Here is a 26,245-nt window from a genome sequence, read left to right on the forward strand (position 1 = left end):
ATTAGGGTGCAATTGTCAAAAGTATATAATTGAAATATTGTCATGTATAGCAATTAGATCATTATCAACTTGAGTTACAGAAGTCATCAGTGCATGTAATAAGAGATTTTCAGTTTTTCCTTTGTTTCTTAATGACAGAGTCGAGGGCAGCCAGTCGTCTCTTACGTTGCTGTGTGGGGTGTGGTTACATGATAAGGGATATACATGTATGTGGGGTGGAGTTACATGATGGTAGTGGGGGGGGGTATATTTGGGGGATGGGTTATACAATACTTACCCCACTGGAGGCGGCAGAGCTCACCACATCAATAATAAGGCTGGAAGACAGAGGCTGTGGGGTGGGTGGACGTAGGTGGTGAAAACAGAAGAATGCAATTTTAGTTGATTACACTATAATTACTCACTCTTTTTATTGTGGACATAGGCACCATATCTGCAATGAACCACACACAATGAGTAAATCCCTGTCATGACAAACGATTCCACGAACCTGGCAGAGTGACCTTTGCCTGCTGATCAGGGGGGAGTCCCTCGTAGCGATGCTTGAGAGACTGGAGGTCAAACTCACACACATCACAGGCGGCCTTGAGGTCTAGCAAGAGGAGCATGTCATTCCGTAGATCGTTGAACTGGACACATATTTGTTCAGTGGGTATGGGTCTCAAGGGAACACCAAGGTCCTCCAGTAGCTGCTCGATAGCCTTGCTCTTCTTCTGACCCAAGGACATGGGCGTCTTGAGCTAGGGGAGGGGGTTAACATGTGTATGTCTTGAGCTACATGTACATGTAGGGGGGTAGGGGAGGGGGGGGGGGGTGAACATGTGTATGTCTTGAGCTAGGGGGTAGGGGAGAGGGGGGTGAACATGTGTATGTCTTGAGCTAGGGGGTAGGGGAGAGGGGGGTGAACATGTGTATGTCTTGAGCTACATGTACATGTAGGGGGGTAGGGGAGGGGGGGGGGGGGGTGAACATGTGTATGTCTTGAGCTACATGTAGGGGGGTAGGGGAGGGGGGGGTGAACATGTGTATGTCTTGAGCTAGGGGGGTAGGGGAGAGGGGGGTGAACATGAGTATGTCTTGAGCTAGGGGGGTAGGGGAGGGGGGGTGAACATGTGTATGTCTTGAGCTAGGGGGGTAGGGGAGGGGGGGTGAACATGTGTATGTCTTGAGCTAGGGGGGTAGGGGAGAGGGGGGTGAACATGAGTATGTCTTGAGCTAGGGGGGTAGGGGAGGGGGGGGGTGAACATGTGTATGTCTTGAGCTAGGGGGGTAGGGGAGAGGGGGGGTGAATATGTCTTGACAAGCCCAATAGCTATCACATGGTAAGTTTTGGAAGGGGCGAAACCTTCCAATTTCGAAAAGACCATGCATGGGCTATAATTATAGCCTTACGTATTTTCTGAAAAACGAACGATTGGTAAGCTACTTTTGGTAAGCTACAGTACTTTTAGGAGACCATAAAAACAAACTAAGAGATGTATAGCTCTTGACAAGCCCATCATACAACATGATATTATAATAGTGTACAGTACTGATTGCTACTAGTATACCTTACTGCTCCTCAGAGAAACTCCGCTATTTTTGTCATATGATTTGAACACTGATGATCCCTCAACCTAAATAGATGTTACATGTACAAACAAGTCGATGTGGTCGTGTTGCTATGACTACCTTTGTTTGTCCAGGGGTACCCATGCTTCTTATTTTCTTAGTGACACTGGGTGTGGCCTTCTTAGTAGAAGATTTCCTAGTCCTGTGTGAGGATGGTGGTGAGCGTATACAGCAGCAATGGTGGTTCAAACCTTACGCATTGTAATTACTGTTAGTACTGTTTATTGGATATTTTCCTGCCTCCCATAGAGAGTAGGAAATGAGAGAAAACCCTCCACTGTTCAAACAGGGACACCTCTAGTACATTCACCACTCCCTCGGGTCCTATCGCTTAGAAATAGGCCAGAATATGGACAAATTGTAGCCCGTTCCAAATTCGAGATTTACCAAACGGACTCTTTCTAAGCTTTTAGAAAATCAAATAATCCTTTAAATCAACGGTAGTCATTTTGTGAGCAAGGATGAGTTCTTTCCCATTTTAAAAAGACCATAGGCAGGGTATTATCGGGCCACAAATAGACTTTTACGTACACCACGGCACCTAAAATGCTCTAAGCTTTCAGAAAATCAGGTTATACCGCCCCCCTCGGGTCCTATCACTAGAAATAGGAACCATAATTATTTGCTCACAACTAGTAGACTGATCTGGTGGCCTACCCGTCAGTGTTCTGTTCAGCTGCTGAGATGAGCTTCTGGAGGTCTTGTTGCTTCCTCTCCCTCTCTCTCTTCCTTAGTTCTATTTTCTTCATTTCTTCCATCAGTCGATCTTCTTCAGCCACCTCCTCAGATGTCCTGGGGTCAAGGTTCAAGAGAGGTACACACATGCACTGATCTCACCTCCCCAACAGTTTTTCCAGTTGAATTTTTCTCTTTGTCTCGTGTGGAGCATCGTAGGCAATCAGTTGTCCTTCATCACAGCCAGGGGAGCGTACCTATATAATAAAGGGTGTGGTATCAGCCCATCCCCCCACACACACTTGGCTATATATGGCTATACCTTGGTGAGTCTGTTGGTGACACTGTAGTAGCGTTCCTTCATATCCTCCACTGACCTCTTGGCGAACTTGTCAGCATCAAATCGATCGTGAACAATAACAAACCGATTATCAAACCTCTGACATAACTCGAATAGATGGTCCGTTTCCTCCTTACTCCAGCCAATCTCACTCAGGTGAGTCTGTACACACACACACACACACAGATAATATAATGCAGCAGGGATGTGCCCACACTGGTCAATGGTGGTGGTCGGTACTAATCACCTCTAGACACAAAATAACCACCTCTTTATAGCCAGTTTTTCAGTTTTTATATACAGTCTATGAAATAAAAAAAAAGGAAAATTTGTGTGATGAATTGCGACTGAGGGTTAATATACAGCCACGTTCCACTTATAAAGTTCTGGGCACATCCTTGACAATGTACTGATCAATCTCACTCACGGTATACTCCTCCTCGGTGTAAGTGGGTGTGTCCAGTCCCTTGTTGAACTTGGCAAATGGGTATGGCTTCCCCTCGTCCGCAGCACGTGCCCAATGGGATAACACTAGTCCATCCTGTAAGAACACAACACGCTACTACACACAGCATTGAGTATAATACAACGTTTGAGCAAGGGCATCAGAGCCAACCACAATTTAGCAGTTAAGTATATCATTATGTTACGTACATCTTAAGTAGACTTCATACGTCGGTTATAATTATTGTATATCAATCCTTGCTCTGTAATGAGTCAGTCATTATTGTTCTGGATAACTGTACAACGTTACAGAGCAAGGATTGTTACAATACATGTATAACTCGTATGAAGGAAGAGTCAGCCTCCTAGGAACAAGTAGCATAATAATAATCGAGTACACCTCATAAGTGCCAGTGCATGGTTAAAAGGCTTTTACAAGCAGATAATCAGAAGATGAGCTCAGCCCAGACTAGCAATTTCATATCCATGCGAGCTATACAATGACTTTCAGGGCTATAATCTCACTTCAAATTTTAGTCTCACCTCTCTGGCACTGTTGGTGAACTCTGACCTCTTCCATTGGCGAACATGTTTGCGACCCAATCGAGCACGTGGCTGTCGATATCCCGACCCCGTATCCGTGGGAACCAGCGGGTTCGTTAGTCCCCCTCCACTCTTGTTGTCAGAGTACAGGAGAGCATAGACTTCTCGACTCAGTCTCTGAGAGCGAGGTTTAGAGTCAGCCTTACGAAGCTTGGATGGTTCGACCTGTAGGGGGCCGGGGTGGGTACAGCTAGCAAAGGGGGCGTGGTCATACATACACTAGCATGTACGCCTAATACACAGGTTCTGTGAGTACCTTTATCCCTCCAGAGGGACTCTGTTGATGGGTAGCCCCGGGCCCAGGGGTCCCTGGGTCACCAGGACCTAACATCTCCCTGACACTGTCCATGTGGTCGTGGCTTTAATATACTGTAAATAATGCACATTTTATGTAATGATTCTAATATAAGAGAAGGCTAGGGGACCTACCCAGCTACTACCGACGCGACTAGACTGCACCTCATCTACTGCCCACTCAGGGAGACATGACACTGTCAGGAGGAGAGGTGAGGGAGTGAGAGGGTGGCTATGAGCACACACACACACACATGCTACACACACACACACGCACACATAAACACACACACCATGTACCGGCGCACACCCCCCCCCCCCCCCCTTGTACACACCATACCCTCATGTATGTCACCAATATAAAGGTATACCTCCCCCCTCTAGTCCTCTGGTTCCTCCCTGTCCCTGACGTCAGCTCACAGTGCAGTGTACCTGTGTCTGAGCAAGGAACACAGAGTCTCGCGTAGCGTGCGTGCCACATGGTTCCTCGATAACCTACTGAAGGAACTGCAGGGAGATCTCTTTATCAAGGTGCTACAATCCATCATGCACTCGTATATGATTATGATTGTGTATAGGATGATGGTGGTACTCGGGATTTCTCTGTGTTGTCCATGACAACCCCCCACAGACTGACCCCCCACAGTCAGCTCTACTTCATCTGTCAGCAATACTCACTAGTGTTCCTGTTGGACCTCTCTGAGAACATGAGAGTCGTCAGTAATCACACCCACTGTATCAAGGCTGACTCTGCCCTCTCTGCCCTAGACTCCACACTCACACTTCTCACACGTCCTGTAAGCCACCCACACCACACACACACTAGCCCACCTCCCCCTCGCAGCTACAAGCCCCGGACAGTGAGCTGTGGATAGAACCAGAGCTCTGCATCTCTGTACTTGTCTACTGTGGCAACTCCGCCAAAAAGGTGAGTATTATAATTATACTTACAGTGGAGTTAAGCAAAATTATTAGGAGCTGAATTAAAGCTCTACGTACGAAGGTTGTGTGCAGTGGCATAGGAAGGGTGGAGCCCTGGTCCTCATATCATATTTCCAGACTATTAATAGAGATGACTTATCAAGCTGCACTATGTAGATGGCGTACTTTTTTCTGTATTCAAAAACTAGAACACCCCCATTGAGAAATTGCTTCCTACGCCATTGTGTATGTGTGTGTGTGTGTGTGTGTGTGTGTGTGCAGTATTGTTGTTATGGTGATGCTACCCTGTACAGGTGATCCAGGTTCTCCTCCAAGGTGTGTTCATGAGAGGGGACAACTGCACTGAGATGCTCGACAGGATAAGGACCGGAGTCACACAACTAGAGCTAAGCCTGGCAGCTGGTGAGTGCACACACAACACGAATACTTATTGTTGAATTGATGAACACACTCATCATCTTTTCATGCCCAAGGTTTTGGTAAATGGTTGCAGAACCTGTTTGATAATTATTTACATCTACATAAACATTGATTATTCTCATTATAATTTGACTAACAATACTGTAATAACACATTGTCCTAGCTAGTGTAGCCTCTCAACATTATCAGGCAGCTCCCTGCAATACGGGCACAGTCTCTTATCTAACAGGACATCTTCCCCACACCCACCACACACGAGTGCCACCATTGAACACCTGCGACCACCATGACTGAAGATGTGAGTAGCTGCACGTCGTGAACACACTAGACACAGCATAGACGTAGTAGTAGTGAACAAAGGCCCTTGACTTCCTAGCTCATAACTCATAGGTGGCTTAGGCGTTACCCCCGTAGCAGTTTGATCGTAGACTGTAGGCTGCTTGTTAGGCTGAGTGAGGGGTTCGTGTACTCTTGACTGGTGTGTTGATAATGTACTCATGGGCTTTGCCTTGAAGCAGGGTTCACAGAGGTCGTACTCGCACTGGGCACAGTGATACATGATTGCTTGAGGGGGCAGTGCCCTTTGTTGACCCCTGGGATTATTGCGCGTACAGTTATCACAATACCATAGTCCTTCGCTCTGAGGGTACACGGATCTCGGGTCACACTTCTGTAGGGGGTGGGCGTGGAGGGGGTGCTTGTTACCGTGGAAACACGTCTTGCAGAGATCAAACTGACAAAGATGACAATGATAGAATACTGTTTTGTTCGTGCTATTGAATGTGCTGTTACAGTTGTCACAGGTCCATGATAGATTCATTCTATAGAGTATGGTCGGGTCCACGGGTGTGAGGGAGTGCTGTGAGTGTAGTGGGTGTTTCAGAAAGCCTGAGAAGCAGTCTCCACACAGGTCCACCTCACACTGACTACAGTGATGGTTGATAACTTGTGAGGGATGTACTGAAGTGCATCCATCGCATCGCCACAGTCCCTCTGTGCTCTTGTACACTAGCTCTGGTTTAGCTCTGCGTAGTCGATGAGTGTGGAAGGGATGCAAGTGACCGTGGAAACAACTGGAGCAGACGTCTAGTCGACACTGAGGGCAGGAAAAAGTCACTGATGATGAGGAGGGGTCGACTGGGTCCTCTAGATACGGCAGCACGGAGGGGACTGTGTGTGTGGGGTGTGGAGTGGGTGGGGTGGAGTGGAGTGTGTGGCGCTTAATACTATACATAGCTGTGGCCTATAGAACGAAAGAATCCATGCTGATTATATATATATGTTTGTATCAAAAGGAGCAATGTTCTAAGATAGCTATAATTAAATACCTTTAGCAGTGGGGCCAGTTGAGCAGATGTGACAGACCCAGTGTCCTCTGTGGTCAGTGCTGGTTCTGACTAGAGGGTGCTGGTGGTAGGGGTGAGTGTCAGACGGTCGCCACACTGGCCGTGGGTCTTGTACTAGCTGCTCAGGCTGATATAGTATGCTGGCCATTGTTGACGCGACATTGTGGGGAATTCCCTGCATGTAGACTCTATGCAGGGAATTCCCCTTTCAATAGATTCAATACCCCACGTGGACACATAATACCACTGTACTGTGTGTACTAACTGTGCTGTTTGCATGCACACTGTACAGAGGCTGCAACAGTGCATGAAGAAGCCAGTGAAGACAAGCAAGACAATGCAGTGAGTTTAATATATGCAACCAAAAACCGTTTCTTATAGTATTGTACAGTATTCCCAGCTAGCCTACCTCAATCCATAGATACGGTAGTAATCTATGCTCAATCATAATTTTACAAGCAATGTAAAAAACAATGCCTGCGTCTCGTAGATCTAGGCTTGAGACTAGACATGCCTGCGTCCTGTAGATCTAGGCTTGAGACTAGACATGCCTGGCCTCAATGTTCATTATGCTTATATTCCCTACAGACTCCAGGTCGCTCCTCTCTGGTGGGTGATGCTGGTCTGGAGACAATGGTCAAGGCTGGTAGTCTGGCACTACAGCTGCTCCCTCGCTGTGCCCTCAAGGGTCTAGTAATCCTCACTGATGGGGTGTCCGGTTTCTCCTCTCCTACTAGTATGCATAATACTATCAACGGTATGAGGGGATCTAATGTCAGCTGTTGGGTCGTACATGTCGGTGGGGGACCTCACCCAATGGACGCCCTCGGTCATATCCCAGACACTGAGACATTACAGTTCATGACCAAAGCTTGCAGCGGCTGCGTAATGGATACCAATAAGGTACACACACTGCAGTTACTTTGATTGTGTGTTAATTGTAAAAGTTGTTGTTGCTTAGATCGAGAATGCCTGCTCTCGACTGGAGGAGAAGGAGGTACAAGGTCTGAATGCAGTACAGCAAGCTGTTCTGTTGTGGACGTTTCAGTTGGGGGCGTTGGAGAGTCGTGTGGAGAGTGTGTTGTGTGAGGGTGGTGGAGGGTGGGAGGATCCCTTCACACCTAAGATAGACCGACTGTTCACGAGGACAACCATTTATGCACCTGTGTTATGGTGAGTACATGTAGTTGCCCCCCATTGTCCTTCCTTACCCCCCCCTCCCCCTTTAGTCTGGTGGGCTGCAAGATAAGAGAAGGATTCTTCTTCAAACAAGTGGCCGTCAGAGGTACAGTAGTTACCATAACAACCCCCACCCCTTGCTACTCATACCCCCCACAGAGGCTCTGCTGGAGGTAGTACTCTACTATCCTTGGCAACCAGGAGTCACCATTTTCTACAATATTATGGCAGTAAGTTGCTCTCATTAAATCTACTGTCCATCTATACACTGTACCCCCCCCTCCATACGTTGTATCCCAACCATACGTTGTACCCCTACAGTGGCGTAGGAAGGGGGGGCTCCAGGGCCTTCTAGCCTATTAAGTAGAGATGACTTATCAAGCTGCTCTATGTGTAGATAAGATACCTGTTGTCATACTCTATATCCATTAAAAAAAACTAGAGCCCTCCATTGACAAATTGCTTCCTACGCATTATTTTGCAGCCATGGCCAGTGAGCCATGTCTCGGAGAGTGTGCAGGTGTCCATATCTTATGAGGGGCCCTACTCGTTCGTGCATGACATCCATTGTGAGCTGAACACAGCGTCAGTGCAGTTCTCGTATAGACTGGCAGCCATCAGAAAGTTCAAACAAGCACTACAAAAGTGAGTATACAGGTTACTCATGTACATGTACATAGAACGGGAATGTGCACTTTGTTGAGCTACTCTCAAAATACAGGTCTCTGTATATATAGTACAATGTAGTTGAAACAGGACTCAGCGTTAAAGAGAGCATTTTTGAACAGCCATAACTTTAGTTTCGTTGGTCCAACATAACGTTAATTTTATAATTTATGCGGTTTGTTGAGCATGTTTTGTTGTTTCAGGTTCTCAAGTTCTGACGCTCTTTTGGGTCACTTCCTGTCATTCCCCACCCTGCCCACTCACTACACCCTCCCCCAGAGCGTAGCCAATGGGATGCCTCTATTCTACTTCCCTCCCAACCAGACCAAACCATCTCCCTCTGTTGACCTCGCCTCAACTGGTGGAAGGTTAGTTATCAGTGTACTCCAGCTACTATAATATAGTCCATCGCATTAATTGCTCTCTTAACTTAGTTGAGTCTAGATCAGTAGATTTCAAAACTAAAAACATTCATTCAGTGGCTCCTAAACTACCCTAGCTGTCACATGGCATATAATAATGCTTGCTTAGTTATTTCCGGATAATAGTTTCAAAGCCTTGAGTGTTTGTATCTTGTCCATTTCAGGTCGTTTACTTCGCTGGTCAACTTCTGGCGTCCGATGTGTACTATTGACACGAGTCAATGGTTCCGCTGGTTCCACTCAAACAAAATACCTCTCGTTCTCCAACAAGACTCTCTCCTGCCCACCCACCTTTTAAACCCCGCCCCCTCAGGTCGTTACGCCACTATCCAGTGTCGCCTCTCTGCTTCACATCTGTACAACTTCCTCAAGTTATGGGCCTCTTTATCTCTACTCGAGAACCATTCTTACATTCGATTCCTACCGACAGTAGATGCCCCCAAGTACTTCTGTGTGGTTCGTGTTGCGCACGTGCTGCCGTGTGTTGTGCTCCACGTGGGGCACATTCAGGGGACCCCCCACAGTCTCCAGTCCAACACGGTGACCTCTCTAAAGACTGCCCTCAAGGAGTTGACCTTTACCCCGAGTGAGAGACCACTGGGGACGTTGGGAAGGAAGAGGCCATCGCTAGCTGTGAGGGCCAAACCCAGTGCCACTGTCATAGACAAGCAGCTGCAGAGAGTTATGATTCGGTGAGACAATTAACTACTTATAAGGATGTACATATATAATAATTACATACGTACACTAACAGTTGATTGCATTTCTCATAATTATGAGAATCTATGATCGAGAATGTGGACCAATACTGCAGAGTGATTTCGTTCAATTTCGACCAAAACTGCAATTTCTAACTTCCTTTGCTAATAAAAAGAGCAACTCCCTCTACTGCAATCCACCCCCCCCCCCTGCAGATATGAGGGAAGCTCAGGAGCCCCCACTCCATCTCATACAGAGGAGAGACCTGTTGCTATGGACTACCTCTCCTGTCATCGCTGGGTCTACACTGCCCCACAGACCACACCCACACTCCTATCAGCACTCCTAAGGTATCCCCGGCTGTGTGTGTGTGTGTGTGTGACTGTATTGTACCCTCCCCCTCCTTTTATAGACGGCGTTTGAAGGAGGGATTCTTATTGAGCAGCTCAAGGAATGGAGTGGTGTCCCTCATAGCACAGCTCACTGTTAAGGTACACACACTTTTATTTATATCATTGTAGTCAATAGGATTGGCACCACTTTTTTAGCGCTCTTTAATTACTACTGTAAAACTATAGCAGGTTATTTTCGAGGCGTTAAATTTTCGCGGATTTCCCAAACTAAGATGATAGAGGTTCAAATGGCCGGCCACCCCAACAGTAGAGAGGTCTCAATACCGGATGTAAACCAATTTTCGAGACACTAAATGTTCGTGTTTCTGGGTCAATCTTCCAAAACCTCGAAAACTTCGTGCCTCAAATAACCAGCTATACGGACAACAGTATTACATTGTGTGTTCTCTCCACACAGCAAACCTACTCCAGTCGGGAGCATGCACTACTGCTGCAGTATGTCATCTTTCCATTTAGCGAGCACCCTACGACAGAGTTGTGGGTGGAGCCTCAGTACGGGAGGATTGTGGACACACCCCCTGGACTCTCCTATCTCAACCAGGCATCTCACACTGACATAGCCCATGAGGTAAAACCACTAATAATGAATTGTTATTAATTATAATTAGTATTTTCTTCCACAGATACACAGCGTTGATCAACAGCTGTTGACGTCAGTCTCTACTTTTCTTTACCTACAACATCGCTGTCAGCACAACACCGTCGTACCACCACCCCCTGGATCATGTGACCCGATAGCCAAGTCATGTGATCCGCTAGCTTGTCAGTTGGACGTCTATCCAGGCAGTTTGTTTGCAAGCAGCAGAGCCATTGTCCTCACCCTCACAGCCTTCACTGAGGGTGAGTGGGAAATACACCAGCCAAACTTATGCATGTTCTATTATCCATAACTCTCTCCACTTTCTTCCCAATATCTCCCACTATTACATGTAGTCTATTAGTCCCTTTATTTCACACTATATCCTCAACTTTCCCTGGGCTATTATAGCCCACAGTATTTTGTTAAAACCAGGCCCAAAATAGACGTTTGATCCATGCACTGTCCCATGGTTCCAAGCGTTCCATGGGTCCAACTGTTCTATGCCCCACTACATGTATCTCCTACTGTCCCCCTTATATCCTCCTACTGTCCCCCTTATATCCTCCTACTGTCCCCCTTATATCCTCCTACTGTCCCCCTTATATCCTCCTACTGTCCCCCTTATATCCTCCTACTGTCCCCCTTATATCCTCCTACTGCCCCCCTTATATCCTCCTACTGCCCCCCTTATATCCTCCTACTGCCCCCCTTATATCTTTCACACTGTCCCAGACTATCCCTTCTTTCTTCTCCTCTATTTAAATATTACGTACGTGTTTTGTCCTTGCAGATTCAGATGCTGACTTTGTTGACATTGATCATTGCTCTCCACTCAATTCAAAGCTCTGGACTAGTTTGACTCAATGGCTGTCGGCCTTCGCCCCCACACCCATACACACCCTCACCAACACCCACACACTCCTCACACACCTTACGGCCTCACAACCCCTCGACTCACTCAAGCCCTATCTCTACGTCTCTAGCTCTACAGAGTGGAAGCATTTTGTTCTAAGTCAAGAAGACAATGTTACGCAACTCTACCTACCTGACATGTTTTATCGTAGAGAGGGGACATTTGTTCTTCCCCTGGTAATTATGGACTGCCAATTAGCTCATTTGATGGACCCTGACCCCATGGGTAAAGAGTTGCCGTGCAAGTCACCTGACCTCCATGTCCACTGCCCATTGGCCGCTCGATTAGCCACACCCTCAGACGTGAGGGAGGGTTTGGAGCACCTCTTGTTCTCATTGGGCAATGCCCACGTCATCTCGTACCTGGACGTGCTCAGCCATGCTCTTAGTAGCAACCAAAACGTGAGCTATACCAGTACAGAGTACAGGGTGCAGAGTACAATTGCTTTCTCCCATACATTTGTAGGTACATGTACACAGTAATTATAACTACATGTAGTATTTGCCTGTACATTTAAGTAAGCCGTGTACAGGTCTCAGATTAATATTAGCTTGATTTGTTTGACCGTTGCTTTACATAAATTCGTTATTTAATGTAGGTACAGTAGACACAATGTAACTTTGAATGCCACATTTTACACAACACCATTACTATTCCAGGTATCTGGTACTGACTTTGCTACTGCTCTGACTGTGTGCCTGTCTGCTAGTGTCACGGTTGACCTCACTCCTCTACTAGCTGCCTTCTGTCCTCACGCCTCTAGTCACACAGGAGAGGAGGAGGGGCTTGTCAGCGCACCTCTGGACACACCCACTCTCACGGAGCTACTGGAGGGGGTGGTCAGTCGCCAGTATTGGAAGACGTGTGTGAGGGTGGGGAGCGGGGATGACGACGATATATTCTATCAACACTGGGGGGACGAGACGAGGGCAGCCATGTGGGGGGCATTGAGTGGGTGTGGTTTCCTCAACGTACCTAACGCTACTGGCTACTATCATTGGACAGATCAAAGCACTCAGGAGAATAATGTAAGTGAATACTGTATTGATCAGTACACTATGGCGGGATCAATTGCCCGTGTGGGTGTGCGCGTGTGTGTTTACATGTACATGTATCTTTGAACTCTGTACCCTTGCTATAGGTTGATGTAACTCCGTCTGTAATGTCTCCTGTTAGTGAGGCCTCCAGACCTGCCGAGGTAGAGGTGGTTACCATGGAGATAGCGGCCCACCCCCCTACAGAGAGTGATTGTCCTAGTGAGGAGGAGATGGACATCGAAGTGTTGTTTTCATCAGACGAAGACTCAGATGATGAGACCACACCCCCAACCCCTCAGGGCCACACCCCCTTATTCCTTAATGTACGCTTCAGCTTAAAAAACAAACAGACGGGTGATACGCATACAGTGTCACATGACATAAAGGCAGCAAAGAAAGGAATTGATTTCGTTCAAGACACGGTACCACTGTGCTTGAGTAAGCCCAGTTGTCATGGTTACTAACGATTATATGTTGTTTCTTACAGAGCCACTGAAATCGAAGCTGCTGCCAAATCAAGACTACTTTGTTTCCATGGAGATGGAGTTCTTTTCGTTCACACCGCCCTCTTACCAGGACAATAGGTTAAAGTTCAGTGAGGAAGAGTCTGATGGGTGAGTGATTAATACACACCACGCCCATATAAGGACTGCCCACCTCCCCTTATAGTGGTGTCCCGCTGGTCGACCAAGGACCTCTCTCCACACTACCACAGATACACACTCCCACTGCCAATGCACTCAAGAATAAACTGGAGTGGTTGATCGCTGATGAGCTGGTCTCCATTGGTCGACAAGCCACACCCATCTCAGAGCACCTCCTGCAAACTGTCATGGCACATGTACAGATGACAAAATCTGACAAATGCTTCTCACATCGTGTTCCACTTCGTTTTGTGTTTGGCTCGAATCATTCTCTGTCCCACTTCTTGCAGGAGCTCGAAGCCGTGCAAGTTCCAGACTATACCGTCAACAAAACTGACAATTATTACTACCTCTCTCCGCTGCTCCTCCCACAAGGCCACGCCCACCACCAGCTGTCACTATGTCACATCAACGAGGACGAAGGTCGTTCCAAGACTCCGCCTCCCTACTCCATTCAGCCGAGGTCAAGAGTGCATCGTCGGTCACTATCGTCAGGTTACCCCCGAGGTCACGCCCCCAAAGGCCATCCTCCCTCCAGTCAGCCTGAGTCAGTGGGCGTGAGTGCCGAGGGCAGTCAAGATAGTCTAGCTGGTCTGAGTGTGGGCGGTTACGAGGCCAGTCAATCGTGCAGCATCAGCAGTGTGTCAATGGAGCTGTATGGTAGGGAACTACAGGACGAGGGATCGTGGCTCATACTGCGTCCATTACCTGATATGGTGGAAGTCTGTCTACAGGTAAGATACATTGTGTTGTACTAACAACCCCCCTCCCCCTTATGCACGGTACAGTCATGCATGTACATGTACATGTAGATACGTACATGTAGCTTGTGTTGTTCGCTTTTGTTAATACCCTCCCCCCCTTATAGATACATGTACATGTACTAGCTTGTGTCGTTACATGTAGCTCTTGATACATAGCATCACCGTACGCTCTTGCTATTACCACCACCTCTTATACATGTAGATACATGTACAAAGCTTGTGCTACATGTATCAGCTCTTCCAATATCCCCTCACCTCTTATAGATTCGTAGCTCTCGGCCAGATGTGGACCTTGATGAGCTGGGTGTGCTGTGTGGTCTTTTGGAGAACGCTGTGTATAGAGTGTGTCATCGCACTAACCAATGGTTCTTACTCAAGGAGCTACTAGACACTCGCATGTGCTCACCGTACCTGCTGTCAGAGAGTGCGTCCGAGGCGTGGGTCGATGAGGTCGTCAACAAGCACGAGGGTACGGGGTCAAAGGACACTCGGGAGCTATTCAGAGGTCAAGAGTTCATGTGTGATATTCAGTGGAAGATACACATCACACCACACTGGAGGCTAAAGGAGAAAGGTCAGCTGTCTCCATGAAACCCTCGTTGTGTGTGTTGCTCTGTTACTGTGTACTAAGTTAGCATACCTATTATAATGGCCTTCTCTAGAGGGGTACATAATTGATTTTTAATGAAGTTACATGTATAACCACCCAAATTGAAAGTAGCTAGCCAAATCAGGAAAATACGCACAATACCGCACACTGTAAGGCTATATAACCCATGGCAGTTTGTGTGTACTACCCCCCTACCTACACTGTACATGTACCTCGTCAGTTGGTATGTGCTCCCCTCCCCTACTTACCTCGTATACTCCCCTTCCCTGCAGGATCACAGACGGTGCTACGGATCACTCGTACTGCCCTGGATGTGTTCTCTGTGTCCAACAGACTGGACGTGTACGTGCTCCAGGACATCAGCTCAACGGGAGAGGAGGCCATTTTCTACCTCAAGTGAGCAACTCTCAGTGTACAAATAGATGCAAATTGGTACCCCATATTCAGAATATTCAGCGGCTATGAACACTACACACTAACTGTATTTGACCCTTTCCTAATGGATTGCAGTGCACTTGCAACTGAGAATTGCCCTACAGTAATACATGTACAGGCAGTCAAATCGTTGCAAGCATTCTTAAAATAGAGCTTTTCAAGAATGCTATCATAGGTTTCTGTTTCAGTTTGATAAAGAGCAAGCTTACATGTAGGCTAGAATGCAGATAATAATATACGTACAGTTGTACATGCAGGGTTTCATCATCAAGGGGGGGGGTGATTATTCCCTCAAAATGTTGTAGAATAATGACATCATCACATTAGTACTGTCTATGGTGTGTAGTATGTAACTAGATCTACATGTACTGTGATGCACTTGCCAACAATTGTGTGGCGTGCAACCAAACCTTCCCCCTAATCTTAGTACATGTAGTGGTGTATGACTGGAGCAATAAAACTAAAGACTTGGCATAGATGAAACACTGACATGCAACTTCTTTTGCATTGCAAATCGATCTGCAATCCACTATAATTATGTACAAATGTGTCTGTATGCTGTATGTACGTGATAACTAAGAGGTGTAATGACTAGGGACAGAATAGGTGTGGCCTAGTGGTTAGGGTGGTGGCTTATAGTAGATAAGGTGTGGGTTCGATTCCCTCTTGGGGGACTTTTCTTATAATTATTTCTTACAAATCAATAAGTAATTTCCCTAAATTTTGAACACATCATACTCCTTCTCAAGTACATAATCAAGTTGGGTCGTCGCCCGGTTTCTGTGAAACGACCCAACTTGCCCTTAGGTAGATTGAATTCTCTCTTAAGTTATTCAACTACGCTAATTGGCCCTAATAAAAGTGCATGATAATTATCTAACAATCTATTGTGATTTACTGTTCTGCTTTGTCCGTGCCGATCATTTATTTTAAGTGCATGCTGCCATCTGTTGCAAGTGCACTGCCATCCCACTGTACAACAGATACTTCATTAAGCCCCACATTCCAATCTGAGCCACTATTTGGCGAATATGAACACTAGTATACACTGTTACATGTACAGAGACATTATTATGCCCCTCCCCTTTTCAGGATTGACGAGTCTCTGTGTCATGTGGAGGAGGGTAGTTTAGAAGAGTCCCTGGTAATGACTGAGGAACGACCAGAGACTCGAGCCACTGTCGAAGGTGAGAACATACCAACATACATGTACCAATGTAAGGGGGGGGGGGGGTCCAGCTGTTCATCAATACTGTATGTGCTTCCTGATAACATAATTTACATATTGTGTGGGGGGGCTTGTACGTGGAGGGTATCAATGTGAGTGGGTGTGTTGTGTGAGTGTGTGGGTGGGTGTGGGTGACAGCTCTTAATTACTCAAGAATTATGGATTTTAATTAGTCCACAAGTCAATGTGCCTCAACTGATTAACTGCCTCCTCTCTCTTGTCTGTGTCTGCAGCTGCTGAGACTATGAGTACGGTTTCAATGCAACCAAGCATATCAGAGGTGATCCCCGATCTAGACAAGAAGATCGATCACGCCCACTTCCAGTCGGGGAAGCCCCAGGAAAGTCTCGTACTGCAGTTGTATGGCATCAAGTTCCCCTCCCACGATCTCACAGAGCGACTTAACCATGTCGTGCTATTCAAACTAGACGATGCTGTCCTCGAGGCCATGTGCTCTCTGTACGCTCGTAACCAACGCCTGAAGCTCTATCCTGCTGACGTGACATTTCTTCAGCCACTCATAACTGAACCATCACACATACTCTCACTGCCGCTACCTTCCTGGGCTACAAGTGTCGAAGCTGTCGTCTTTTACTTCCTCCAAAATTTTTCCGCCCTGACTCTGCGTCCCAACTACACGTCACCTGACAACAGAGATCATTTCCAAGTACCGCTCGAGTTACAAAATGCCTACCTCTCAGAAACATGTGACAGCTCTCATGAGATCCACCAGGACCATCTGTTCCTGTACATTAGGCCGCACAACAAAGGGCGTGGCATGGGTGTGGTCAGTATCAGTCTCGTTAGTCCAGAGGGACGAATAATAACCCCTTTACCTGGAGTTGTGGAACCTAGCAGTCAGTATCCGAAACTTGGTGATTCAGGAATTGAAGGGTTAAACTGTGTCATCACCGAGATTGAGAGTGAGGTCAAAGGTCACTATAACATTCGATTGCACGTGTGGGAAAAAGGGAACTTTGGTTTGAACGAGTTTATGGATAAAGTTTTGTTGTGTTTCAAGCATTCATTAGTGGACTATATTCTAGAACTCCACCTACTGGCCCTCCCTGTGGCCACGCCCCTTAGAGACGAGAGGGATCGAGAGGTCAGCCCCTACATCCTCATAGACTATAGCGAGCGACGTGATTCGCTCAACGATGAACTAGAGACGGTGGTAGAGGAAGGGGCTACGGTACTGCCCCCCAGTCGCAAGATATCCAGAGACTCTCGTAGAGGACCGGCGGCAGACACACGTAGGGGGTCCAATGAAAGCCGCAGGGGGTCAAACGATAACCCTAAGGGGTCCAACGATAGCCGCAGGGGGTCTAACGAAAGCCGTAGGGGGTCTAATGACAGCAAACATACCTCCAACGATACCAGGGCCAAACCAAACAGTCGACGATCGTCTGATGATACTAATGGGCCTAATAGCAGGAAGGTTTCCACTGATTCTCGGAAAGCCTCCGCTGGTGACTCACGGAAGGTTTCAGCTGACGTACAGAGGACACTGGAGATGGAGTCCCTCCATGTGGGGTCAGTAAGTCCACAAAGGTCAAGAGCTTTCACTGAGCATATTATTGACAAGATACAGGACGCTATGGAAGGCAGTAAAGGAGGAGACAAAGAAGCCGATGCTAATAGGATGGCCGCTCACTTTGGCAACAAGGGCGTACTGAGTAAAGCATACGAGAAACTTATCCCAGAACATTTATCAGCAGCTGCCAGATTAAAGGCACTCTCTGTGAAGCACTATCCATACACTGTCCTGGGCTCCTACTCTGCCAAAGCCTTCCTCACTCAAGCAATGGCCGCCCTCAAGCAACTGTCACCTGATCTAGCCGTAAACGTTTTTGCATCAACCCCTAACGGACAACTGGTGCACTTTGACCCCCCACAAGATTGGACCAAAATCGAGCGACACGTGGACACACGACTGAGGGACCTTCGCTACATTCTGATTGGTCGGAACTTGTTGCAATTCAAGGAGAGTTTATACCCTGAGGCGCGTTCCCCACGTCCCTGGCTAGACAAGGCCTCCAACCTTCCCCTCCAGTTGTACCAACCACTGGATTGCCTCAAGGCTAGCAAGAGCCTACCAGTGCCACTACAACACATGCCCATTGCTGCCGAGGCTTTCGTACCTAGACAGAGAATGGTCGTGGCTATGGTGACATCTGACAAGGTGTGTATATACACGTAGTTGTAGGTTCATACATGTATACGTATGACTATTTATTATAAGCGTTTGTGTGTACAATAGAATGCAGTATTTTACCTCAACTGTGCTGTACTTACACTGCTGTACTTACACTGCTGTATACTACTAATAGCTAAACCTCATTCATTTTTGATACTGTAACAGTGAACATGTCTATTGTGTTAGCAGGCCACCCTCTATAATACAGCCAGGTTAATAGACTACACTGTTTACTGTTTTGTGCTCAGGTTGATGTGTGGTTGTACAACTTCTCTGAGGACTCTAGCAAGCGTATTGGCCACAAGCTGACCAAGGCCCACGAGTGGCAGAGCTCTCGCACTGGACTAGTGCATCACCTACTCACTCAGAAGCTGGGGCTATTCCAACACACACAAGCCACTGACATACAGCCAGCTACCAAGGTGCAGTGGCCGGGTCATCAGGAACTTTGACTATTAATGCCGTGTACATGTATCTTTGCTTGTCTGTACTTGAGATAGGACGTACTGCCCAATTTCTATTCTAAAAGGTGCATTTGTACTGTAGCTCCTTGAAAGGCCTATCAAGTAAGGTAGGAGGGAACCTGCCGTGGCTAAACTTTTCCAACAGCCTGTGTGTATGGGGTGTGTGAACACGTTTATAATTATGTGTTGAAAGCTCTTATGATCTTTTTCTAAGGTACAAAGGTCAAAACCATTGACACATTGTTTGTATTTCCCTGCAGCTGGCTGTGAAGACTTGTCCCAGTCGCAAGGAGTTGGTGCAGCTGATACGTAACCACACCCCTCAGGAGACTGATGCCCCGCCCCCTCGATCACGCCTCCAACGACCTGTACTGTCAGAATCACCTCTCCTCGACACACCCTATCAGAACTCCGCCCCCATAGCACCACCCCAACGCACGGAGGACCCAGTCTACAACCACGGCCGTCAGTTAAGCTCTCACTTATCGACCCAGAGCAGAAGCTTTGACCGACAAGAACTACTGGGCAAAGTATTCCAATCGTGGCAGAGCCGGAGTCTGGCACCTGTCAACGCGGCCACCATCACAGCCCTCAAGAGAATGGCGCGTCTTCTTCACCTTTGTTGTTCCTCCATCCTCCCTGTCAGCTGCCTAAAGGTCAAGGGGGTCATTGAAGAGGTCAAAGAGGACCTACTCTCGCAGTATATTGGCTATCTGCAGAGTCTCGGATTTCAAGCCATCGCTGAGAGGATTGCCACACCCACTTCCCGGGGAGGGGGCAGACCACCCCCTGCACACACCACACACGTCACTAACAAGCACTACAAGTGCCTACAACGATGGTGGGCGGGAGGAATCATCTTAGCCGAGTTATGTTTCTATGACGATAACTTCGTCGTCAAGCTGTACAGTTTAGAGGCTTCTCGACTTAACGATCGTTTGGCCCCCGAAAGTCAGAGCCTTTTCTCATTAGAATGTGCTCGATACAAAGATTTCATTCACGTTCATTCATTCATGATGGACTTTCACCTTCGACTGTTGCTAAGCTACCTTAATAACTCACCACCCGACAACTTTGACCTCCGACGCTATATAATCTTGTGTTATGAGAAATCCCGCCCACATTTTGCTCGTAACCTACTCCAGAAGGGGAACTTGGAGGTGGCCACACCGTGTGTGCTACCGCTAGTTCTGTACCAATATCTGGTGGTCCATTGTGCCATGTTTGGTGGACGTACGCTAGATCTGCGAGGAGGAGGGGGGAGTGGTCGACGTGAGGATGTGGCGTTACTCATAGACGTTAGTACAGATGCACTGGGAACTTTGACCTCTCCGCAGCTCACTGCACTCTTACAGGACGGACAGGTAAGTGGGTGTGGTCAGTGTGAGAGGAGCTTCGTAGTGCCTTAGTTTTAGTACTTATAATTTTAAGTCCCACAAAACATTTGCAATATTAAAAAGTTGTTATTTTCATGTAAAAGAGTACTCTGTATATTTATGTTTGTATGCCATTGATTATGTATGTTCATGTGTACACTGCCCCGCCCCCCGCCCCCCGTCTCTCAGGACAAGTACGATATTCGAGTGCTCCTCTTATTCCGAAGTGTGGAGGACCCTAGTCCTGTGCTGCACCTCGACTACTACCTCCTCCTGGTCCACAGAGATGACAGTCACCCTCGTCTCATACGCCACTCCCCTCAACTGCTGCCCTCCTGTCACCCTCTACCATCAGGTATTGTCAGTACCCAAATTGTAGAAAAAGCGTGGGCTATATATAACTGGCATCCACCCGTTTTAACGACTACATGTATTAGAACTTAGCGTTATTTTGCCAAATTTCAGTTGTTTGGATAGCCATATCTTTCAGAGCTCGTAATTCATAATATATTATTATTGTGTATTCAGAATTAGCCCCTCCCCCTTTGCCTGCCCGCAGGTAACTATGATGACGAAGGGACTGAGAGCAGTGAGTTCAGTCTACAGGTACGAGAGCATCGACGACGGATGGGCCTCCTCTCCACACCCTCACAAGCCTCACAACTCGTACTCAACACTCGGCTTATAGCGGAGCACATGACCGGGGTCAAGCTTCACCTTGAGGAGGCGTGTCAGGTGGCGCTCTCACATATGAGACGTGATGCACTCTGGAAAAGGATGGTGTACGGGCAGTCGGTAGAGGAAGGAGGAAGGGTGAGTGATGTTACCACTATTTTCACCACACATGAAATATAATTGAAAAGAACCTCAAGTGTTCAGAATAGTTACAGGTCAGAGGAGGTACGACACGCGTGCCTCGATTAGGCGTTATTGCCTCTGCAATAACGTTGAGTGTGGGCGTAACCACCCCTCGATTATCCCGCCCACGCTCTATTGCAGAGGTAATTAGCAATCGAGGCACACATGCGCGTGTCGTACCTCTTTTGGTTACCGGTAGTGTACATCGATCCTAACATGTATAGTGTGGTCCCGCTGTGTACACTGTGTAGCTAGAGAGGGTTCACGTGTGTTCTCTCTGTGTACACTGTGCAGCTAGAGAGGGTTCACGTGTGTTCTCTCTGTGTACACTGTGTAGCTAGAGAGGGTTCACGTGTGTTCTCTCTGTGCACACTGTGTAGCTAGAGAGGGTTCACGTGTGTTCTCTCTGTGCACACTGTGTAGCTAGAGAGGGTTCACGTGTGTTCTCTCTGTGTACACTGTGTGTAGCTAGAGAGGGTTCACGTGTGTTCTCTCTGTGTACACTGTGTAGCTAGAGAGGGTTCCCGTGTGTTCTCTCTGTGTACACTGTGCAGCTAGAGAGGGTTCGCGTGTGTTCTCTCTGTGTACACTGTGCAGCTGGGTTCACGTGTGTTCTCTCTGTGTACTGTGCAGCTAGAGAGGGTTCACGTGTGTTCTCTCTGTGTACACTGTGCAGCTAGAGAGGGTTCACGTGTGTTCTCTCTGTGTACACTGTGCAGCTAGAGAGGGCTCACGTGTGTTCTCTCTGTGCACACTGTGTAGCTACAGAGGGTTCACGTGTGTTCTCTCTGTGTACACTGTATAGCTAGAGAGGGTTCACGTGTGTTCTCTCTGTGTACACTGTGCAGCTAGAGAGGGTTCACGTGTGTTCTCTCTGTGTACACTGTGCAGCTAGAGAGGGTTCACGTGTGTTCTCTCTGCGTACACTGTGCAGCTAGAGAGGGTTCACGTGTGTTCTCTCTGTGTACACTGTGTGTAGCTAGAGAGGGTTCACGTGTGTTCTCTCTGTGTACACTGTGCAGCTAGAGAGGGTTCGCGTGTGTTCTCTCTGTGCACACTGTGCAGCTAGAGAGGGTTCACGTGTGTTCTCTCCGTGCATTTCAAGTGAGGAGGGTTGTAGTCACTAAAGACACACACACATGTACACACACATGTAATGTGGAAAGTCAATTCTGAACTTCCGCTCTAGAGTACGTGGATATTTCTAGAATGGAAGTTCAATGGAACTGGTGGGCTTCCGTATATTGGCTTGTAGTACTAACTGTACATGGCACTCTTGTAATAATTGATATTTGTCACAGAGTCCATTGGAGGGTTTGAGTTGCTCAGAGTTCCGGGAGCTCCTACGCCTGGTAACCATGGTTCCATTGGACACTCTTGACAAGCGATTAGCTCCTCTTAGGAGGCAGCCTCGACGTTGGTTCAAGAAACTGTTACTGTGAGTGTATGAATTACGTACAGTGGTGTCCGTGTGTGTGTGTGTGTGTGTGTGTGTGTGGGTGGGTGTTGTGTGTGTGTGTGGGTGTGTGTGGGTGGGTGTATGGGTGTGGGTGGGTGGGTGTGTGTGTGGGTGTGTGTGTGTGTGTCAGTCCGTTGCATGGTGGGCCTATGTGTACATGTACATGTAGGTGTTGCCTTGCCTTGTGTGTGTTGACTGTGTGTGTGTGTGTCAGTCCGTTGCAGGTGCGGTTCGTAGACAATATCCGAGTGTACTGCAGCGATGATGACTCGTATAGTGGAGCAGCTATTGTCAACCCAGAGTGGCAGGACATGTGTCTACTAGTACAGGTCAGTCTGGCTAATAATAGCTAGCATGTACAGTTTAATTACCCCCCTCCCCCCCCACACACACACACACACACAGGTGGACAAGGAGACACGTAGTCTGTCCTGTATGTACCGCCACCCCAAAGAGGGCGGAGTCCCAAGAACAGAGCGACTTATAACAGCCAATCCAGAGGCTGAGAGAAGTCATGTGGAGACTGTTGTCAACTTCATGTGCAGTTTCCTGTGGGCGAGTATTCTAGACACTTCACCACCTCAACCCCAACTGAACCTCTTGTAACTCTATTATATATATAACATTATTGTTTTTCTTTCACATTAATTGGCATCAAGCACAAAATTGTACAAAACTTCAACAATGATCGATGCTAGAATTAATTATTATGAAAAAAACTTCAATTATTGTATGATTTTTAATTCACTTCAGGCTCTTTAGCTAATTATTATTATTAGTTAACGGATAGTGTTAATGAGTCATCGGTGTTGAGTTGTGCTCCCAACTCTGCAGCAAAGGCTTCTCTGACTTGAGGGAAGGCCATCACATTCTCTGGTTCACTCTTCATCCAATAGCCATCAAAACGCACAACCAGACTACCTGCAAACAGTACGTGTCACATGATAAACAGCACACTGCAGATTGCTACCAAACGACTGATTATTGGGATCGAGAAAAGCGCTAGGCTCTCTATAAATTATATTCCAAATTAATTCGACTATAATCACAAAACTTGCATCAGTAATTCACCATCGGAAGGCCTATGAAGACACCAACTATTTCACAAAGAAAACTACATACATTACATACATACAAGGGTACCAACTACTCCACAGAGAAACTGTTATTAGGCAATTATACTTCCTGCTGCTGCAATGCATCAGTGAGTGTACTCTGGCTCACTAGGCAATACCACTATACATGTATAGGCAATACCACTATACATGTATAGGCACTACCACTATACATGTATAGGCAATACCACTATACATGTATAGGCAATACCACTATACATGTATAGGCAATACCACTATACATGTATAGGCAATACCACTATACATGTATAGGCAATACCACTATACATGTATAGGCAATACCACTATACATGTATAGGCACTACCACTATACATGTATAGGCAATACCACTATACATGTATAGGCAATACCACTATACATGTATAGGCAATACCACTATACATGTATAGGCAATACCACTATACATGTATAGGCAATACTGCGTATATAATTATTATATTATACTTGCAGCTGCTGCAACCCATCAGTTGGCTTACCTATGATCTCATAGAAGGTGTGGTCACGTTGTTCCTCCTCCCAGTATAGGTACTTGTCTAGTCGTCCCTCCTTCAGCCAACCATGACCTAGTGACGTTAGATTGATGACCACAATAGCGTACGGGTAACCATAGCGAGGGTGGTGAGAGTGGGAGAGGACTGAGCGAGCGGTATCGCCATGGCTACGAGAGAAATAACTAAAAAAACAGTGTCAAGAAATCGTCATAATACAGAGATGGTTGATTTTCCGAGGAACTAAAATTTTGCGGATTATATTATTTCGAGGATAGAGGTTCAAATGACCACACCCCTACAGTAGAGAGGTTTTTACAATACCGGGAGTATTTCGAACGAAAACTAACATTTCAATGTTAATTCAAGGTATATCCGTGAAACTGCGAAATTTTAGTTCCTCGGAAATAAAGCGCTATACGGTATAGGATACTGTAGACAGGTCAGTCCCAGCATGCCCATGCCTCTGAAGTCTGTGGCCGGGTCATTGCCTTGGAAACCAATGTCCTGCCATTGCTTAGTGATTCTATCCTCCAGCTCTACACTTGGATACAGCATCGACCAAAGCTGTGTGGGTGTGTGGAGGTTACCTCAGGAGCATTAGGGTGTGTGGGTATATAGTGTGTGGTGTGTGGGGAGTGAGGAGTGGGGTGGGCGGTTAGGTTACCTCAAGGAGCATTAGGCTGTGTGGGTATATAGTGGTAGGCTCTGGCACAAATTGCTCGACAATTTTTTGGGAAATTTAGGTGTGTCTCAGCAATCAAGAAATTTGGGCAACTTTTGTTGGGAAATTTAGTTTGTAGATTATTTGGGAAATTCCAGCAAGAAATTTAGGTAAATTTTCGAGCAATTTATGCCAGGCCTAGTGTGTGGTGTGAGGAGTGGGGGCGGTTAGGTTACTTCAAGGAACATTAGGGTGTGTGGTGTGTGAAGAGTGGGGGCGATTAGGTTACCTCAAGGAGCATTGCCTCATGTTGATGGTTCTCCTTTGAGAATGATTGTGTCCTCAAGTCCTCCACTTGACAGAACAGAGACTTCACGGAGCGTATTCTGACCACACATGGCCTCAGGGACTCCTCAAACCTGTGGCAACAACTATAGTGGACAGTGGTGGTGGGTACAAGTGTATACATGGCAAAAATTAGCTACAATAAAAGCACTGATATAGACATAAACAAGTTACTACGATTGACAAACTACAGGCTATAATTGTAGCCTTCTGCAATTTAGTAAACTTCTTTCGGTATATATAAGTAATAACTTTCATCAAAAAGCAAAGCTAAGAGATGCATTCTGTAGCTCTAGACAAGCCCTATCACATGGTATGCTCAGATCAAAGTTCTGGAAGGTAAAAACCTCATCTTGACATAGTTTTAATAGCTACAATAAAAATGCACGTAGTGTCTAAATGACATCTATGGAGATCTTAACTGTCCCTTTTCTTAGAGAGGGAGGTTATCAACGGACCCACTACCAGACACACCCCCTTATCCCCCGTACCTAGTTATAATACTTAAAGGATATGTGAATGAGGCATGAGGGGGTGGTGTACATGTACTCACTGGTGACGTTGTTCTGAGGGGATCTTCTTAGCGGAGGCTATGACTTCCAACGCCTCAGTCACTCCCAACTCCCTGGCAGTCACTACATCACTCAGAGTCTTGATATGAGATACCTCGAGGCTCCGTCCTGTCAGAGGACGAGAGGTACGTATAGAGTTATCATGGAGAGAGGTAGCCATAGATAGTAGAGGTCTATGGGTAGACTTACTGATGCTCCATGCTCTCTGTTGAATGGGAGCACTCCACACAGCCAGACGGTATATCTCACACCTCCCAGTCACTAGATGCAACAGCCACTTCCACAGCCTCCACAGAAACCCAGCCATTTTATACAGGACGTTTTTATACTTGGTTGTGTGGGAGGCGTGGTCCCCTAAAAACTCTACGGTTTCTATACAACTGCTGCAACAGCACACCTACATACATAATTATGATGTAA

General features: G+C 46.9%; 4 protein-coding genes across 4 annotated transcripts; 1 reads left to right on the forward strand and 3 right to left on the reverse strand.

The window, feature by feature from the left end:
* Positions 1-24: 24 nt before the first annotated feature.
* LOC135334622 (DNA methyltransferase 1-associated protein 1-like) lies at positions 25-4,048 on the reverse strand. Its single transcript, XM_064529887.1, has 12 exons — positions 3,930-4,048; positions 3,614-3,838; positions 3,054-3,167; positions 2,609-2,788; positions 2,449-2,543; positions 2,269-2,403; positions 1,672-1,753; positions 1,551-1,616; positions 491-740; positions 405-433; positions 278-331; positions 25-169 (listed from the first exon to the last, which is right to left on the reverse strand). Exons 1-12 carry the CDS (start codon positions 4,020-4,022, stop codon positions 110-112), a joined length of 1,383 nt encoding a protein of 460 aa, XP_064385957.1. The 5' UTR covers positions 4,023-4,048; the 3' UTR covers positions 25-109.
* Positions 4,049-4,053: 5 nt separating this feature from the next.
* LOC135334610 (KICSTOR complex protein SZT2-like) lies at positions 4,054-23,362 on the forward strand. Its single transcript, XM_064529865.1, has 33 exons — positions 4,054-4,179; positions 4,352-4,498; positions 4,546-4,764; positions 4,812-4,895; positions 5,203-5,311; positions 6,968-7,017; positions 7,264-7,578; positions 7,637-7,848; positions 7,905-7,960; positions 8,014-8,084; positions 8,339-8,499; positions 8,724-8,888; positions 9,107-9,634; positions 9,857-9,991; positions 10,054-10,132; positions 10,452-10,622; positions 10,678-10,894; positions 11,425-11,948; positions 12,207-12,575; positions 12,689-13,022; positions 13,072-13,198; positions 13,254-13,962; positions 14,257-14,566; positions 14,875-14,998; positions 16,130-16,224; positions 16,499-18,447; positions 18,711-18,884; positions 19,187-20,290; positions 20,492-20,657; positions 20,862-21,115; positions 22,462-22,598; positions 22,834-22,948; positions 23,025-23,362. The coding sequence occupies exons 1-33, from the start codon at positions 4,159-4,161 to the stop codon at positions 23,223-23,225; spliced, it is 9,432 nt and encodes a 3,143-aa protein (XP_064385935.1). The 5' UTR covers positions 4,054-4,158; the 3' UTR covers positions 23,226-23,362.
* LOC135334625 (uncharacterized) lies at positions 5,442-6,863 on the reverse strand. Its single transcript, XM_064529889.1, has 2 exons — positions 6,658-6,863; positions 5,442-6,499 (listed from the first exon to the last, which is right to left on the reverse strand). Exons 1-2 carry the CDS (start codon positions 6,854-6,856, stop codon positions 5,493-5,495), a joined length of 1,206 nt encoding a protein of 401 aa, XP_064385959.1. The 5' UTR covers positions 6,857-6,863; the 3' UTR covers positions 5,442-5,492.
* Positions 23,245-26,182, reverse strand: LOC135334632 (ELMO domain-containing protein 2-like). Its single transcript, XM_064529901.1, has 6 exons — positions 26,015-26,182; positions 25,807-25,933; positions 25,198-25,327; positions 24,678-24,811; positions 24,233-24,429; positions 23,245-23,540 (listed from the first exon to the last, which is right to left on the reverse strand). The coding sequence occupies exons 1-6, from the start codon at positions 26,130-26,132 to the stop codon at positions 23,395-23,397; spliced, it is 852 nt and encodes a 283-aa protein (XP_064385971.1). The 5' UTR covers positions 26,133-26,182; the 3' UTR covers positions 23,245-23,394.
* Between the last annotated feature and the right edge of the window lie 63 nt (positions 26,183-26,245).

Source organism: Halichondria panicea, chromosome 4, assembly GCF_963675165.1.
Source record: "Halichondria panicea chromosome 4, odHalPani1.1, whole genome shotgun sequence".
Classification (NCBI taxonomy): domain Eukaryota; kingdom Metazoa; phylum Porifera; class Demospongiae; order Suberitida; family Halichondriidae; genus Halichondria; species Halichondria panicea.

What these genes read in the sequence shown, in the direction of transcription:
- LOC135334622 (XM_064529887.1), bottom strand. Translation starts at nt 4,022, where the DNA reads ATGGACAGTGTCAGGGAGATGTTAGGTCCTGGTGACCCAGGGACCCCT. An exon ending in TCACCAACAGTGCCAGAGAG is followed by an intron (nt 3,168 to 3,613) that starts GTGAGACTAAAA and finishes GTGTTCTTACAG; the next exon opens with GATGGACTAGTGTTATCCCA. An exon ending in TTTCTCTGAGGAGCAGTAAG is followed by an intron (nt 741 to 1,550) that starts GTATACTAGTAG and finishes CCCCTCCCCTAG; the next exon opens with CTCAAGACGCCCATGTCCTT.
- LOC135334610 (XM_064529865.1), top strand. Translation starts at nt 4,159, where the DNA reads ATGACACTGTCAGGAGGAGAG. An exon ending in GAGGCCATTTTCTACCTCAA is followed by an intron (nt 14,999 to 16,129) that starts GTGAGCAACTCT and finishes TCCCCTTTTCAG; the next exon opens with GATTGACGAGTCTCTGTGTC. An exon ending in CTATGGTGACATCTGACAAG is followed by an intron (nt 18,448 to 18,710) that starts GTGTGTATATAC and finishes TTTTGTGCTCAG; the next exon opens with GTTGATGTGTGGTTGTACAA.
- LOC135334625 (XM_064529889.1), bottom strand. Translation starts at nt 6,856, where the DNA reads ATGCAGGGAATTCCCCACAATGTCGCGTCAACAATGGCCAGCATACTA. An exon ending in AACTGGCCCCACTGCTAAAG is followed by an intron (nt 6,500 to 6,657) that starts GTATTTAATTAT and finishes CCACACACACAG; the next exon opens with TCCCCTCCGTGCTGCCGTAT.
- LOC135334632 (XM_064529901.1), bottom strand. Translation starts at nt 26,132, where the DNA reads ATGGCTGGGTTTCTGTGGAGGCTGTGGAAGTGGCTGTTGCATCTAGTG. An exon ending in CCCTCAGAACAACGTCACCA is followed by an intron (nt 25,328 to 25,806) that starts GTGAGTACATGT and finishes TTGTTGCCACAG; the next exon opens with GTTTGAGGAGTCCCTGAGGC. An exon ending in ATGAGGCAATGCTCCTTGAG is followed by an intron (nt 24,812 to 25,197) that starts GTAACCTAATCG and finishes ACACCCACACAG; the next exon opens with CTTTGGTCGATGCTGTATCC.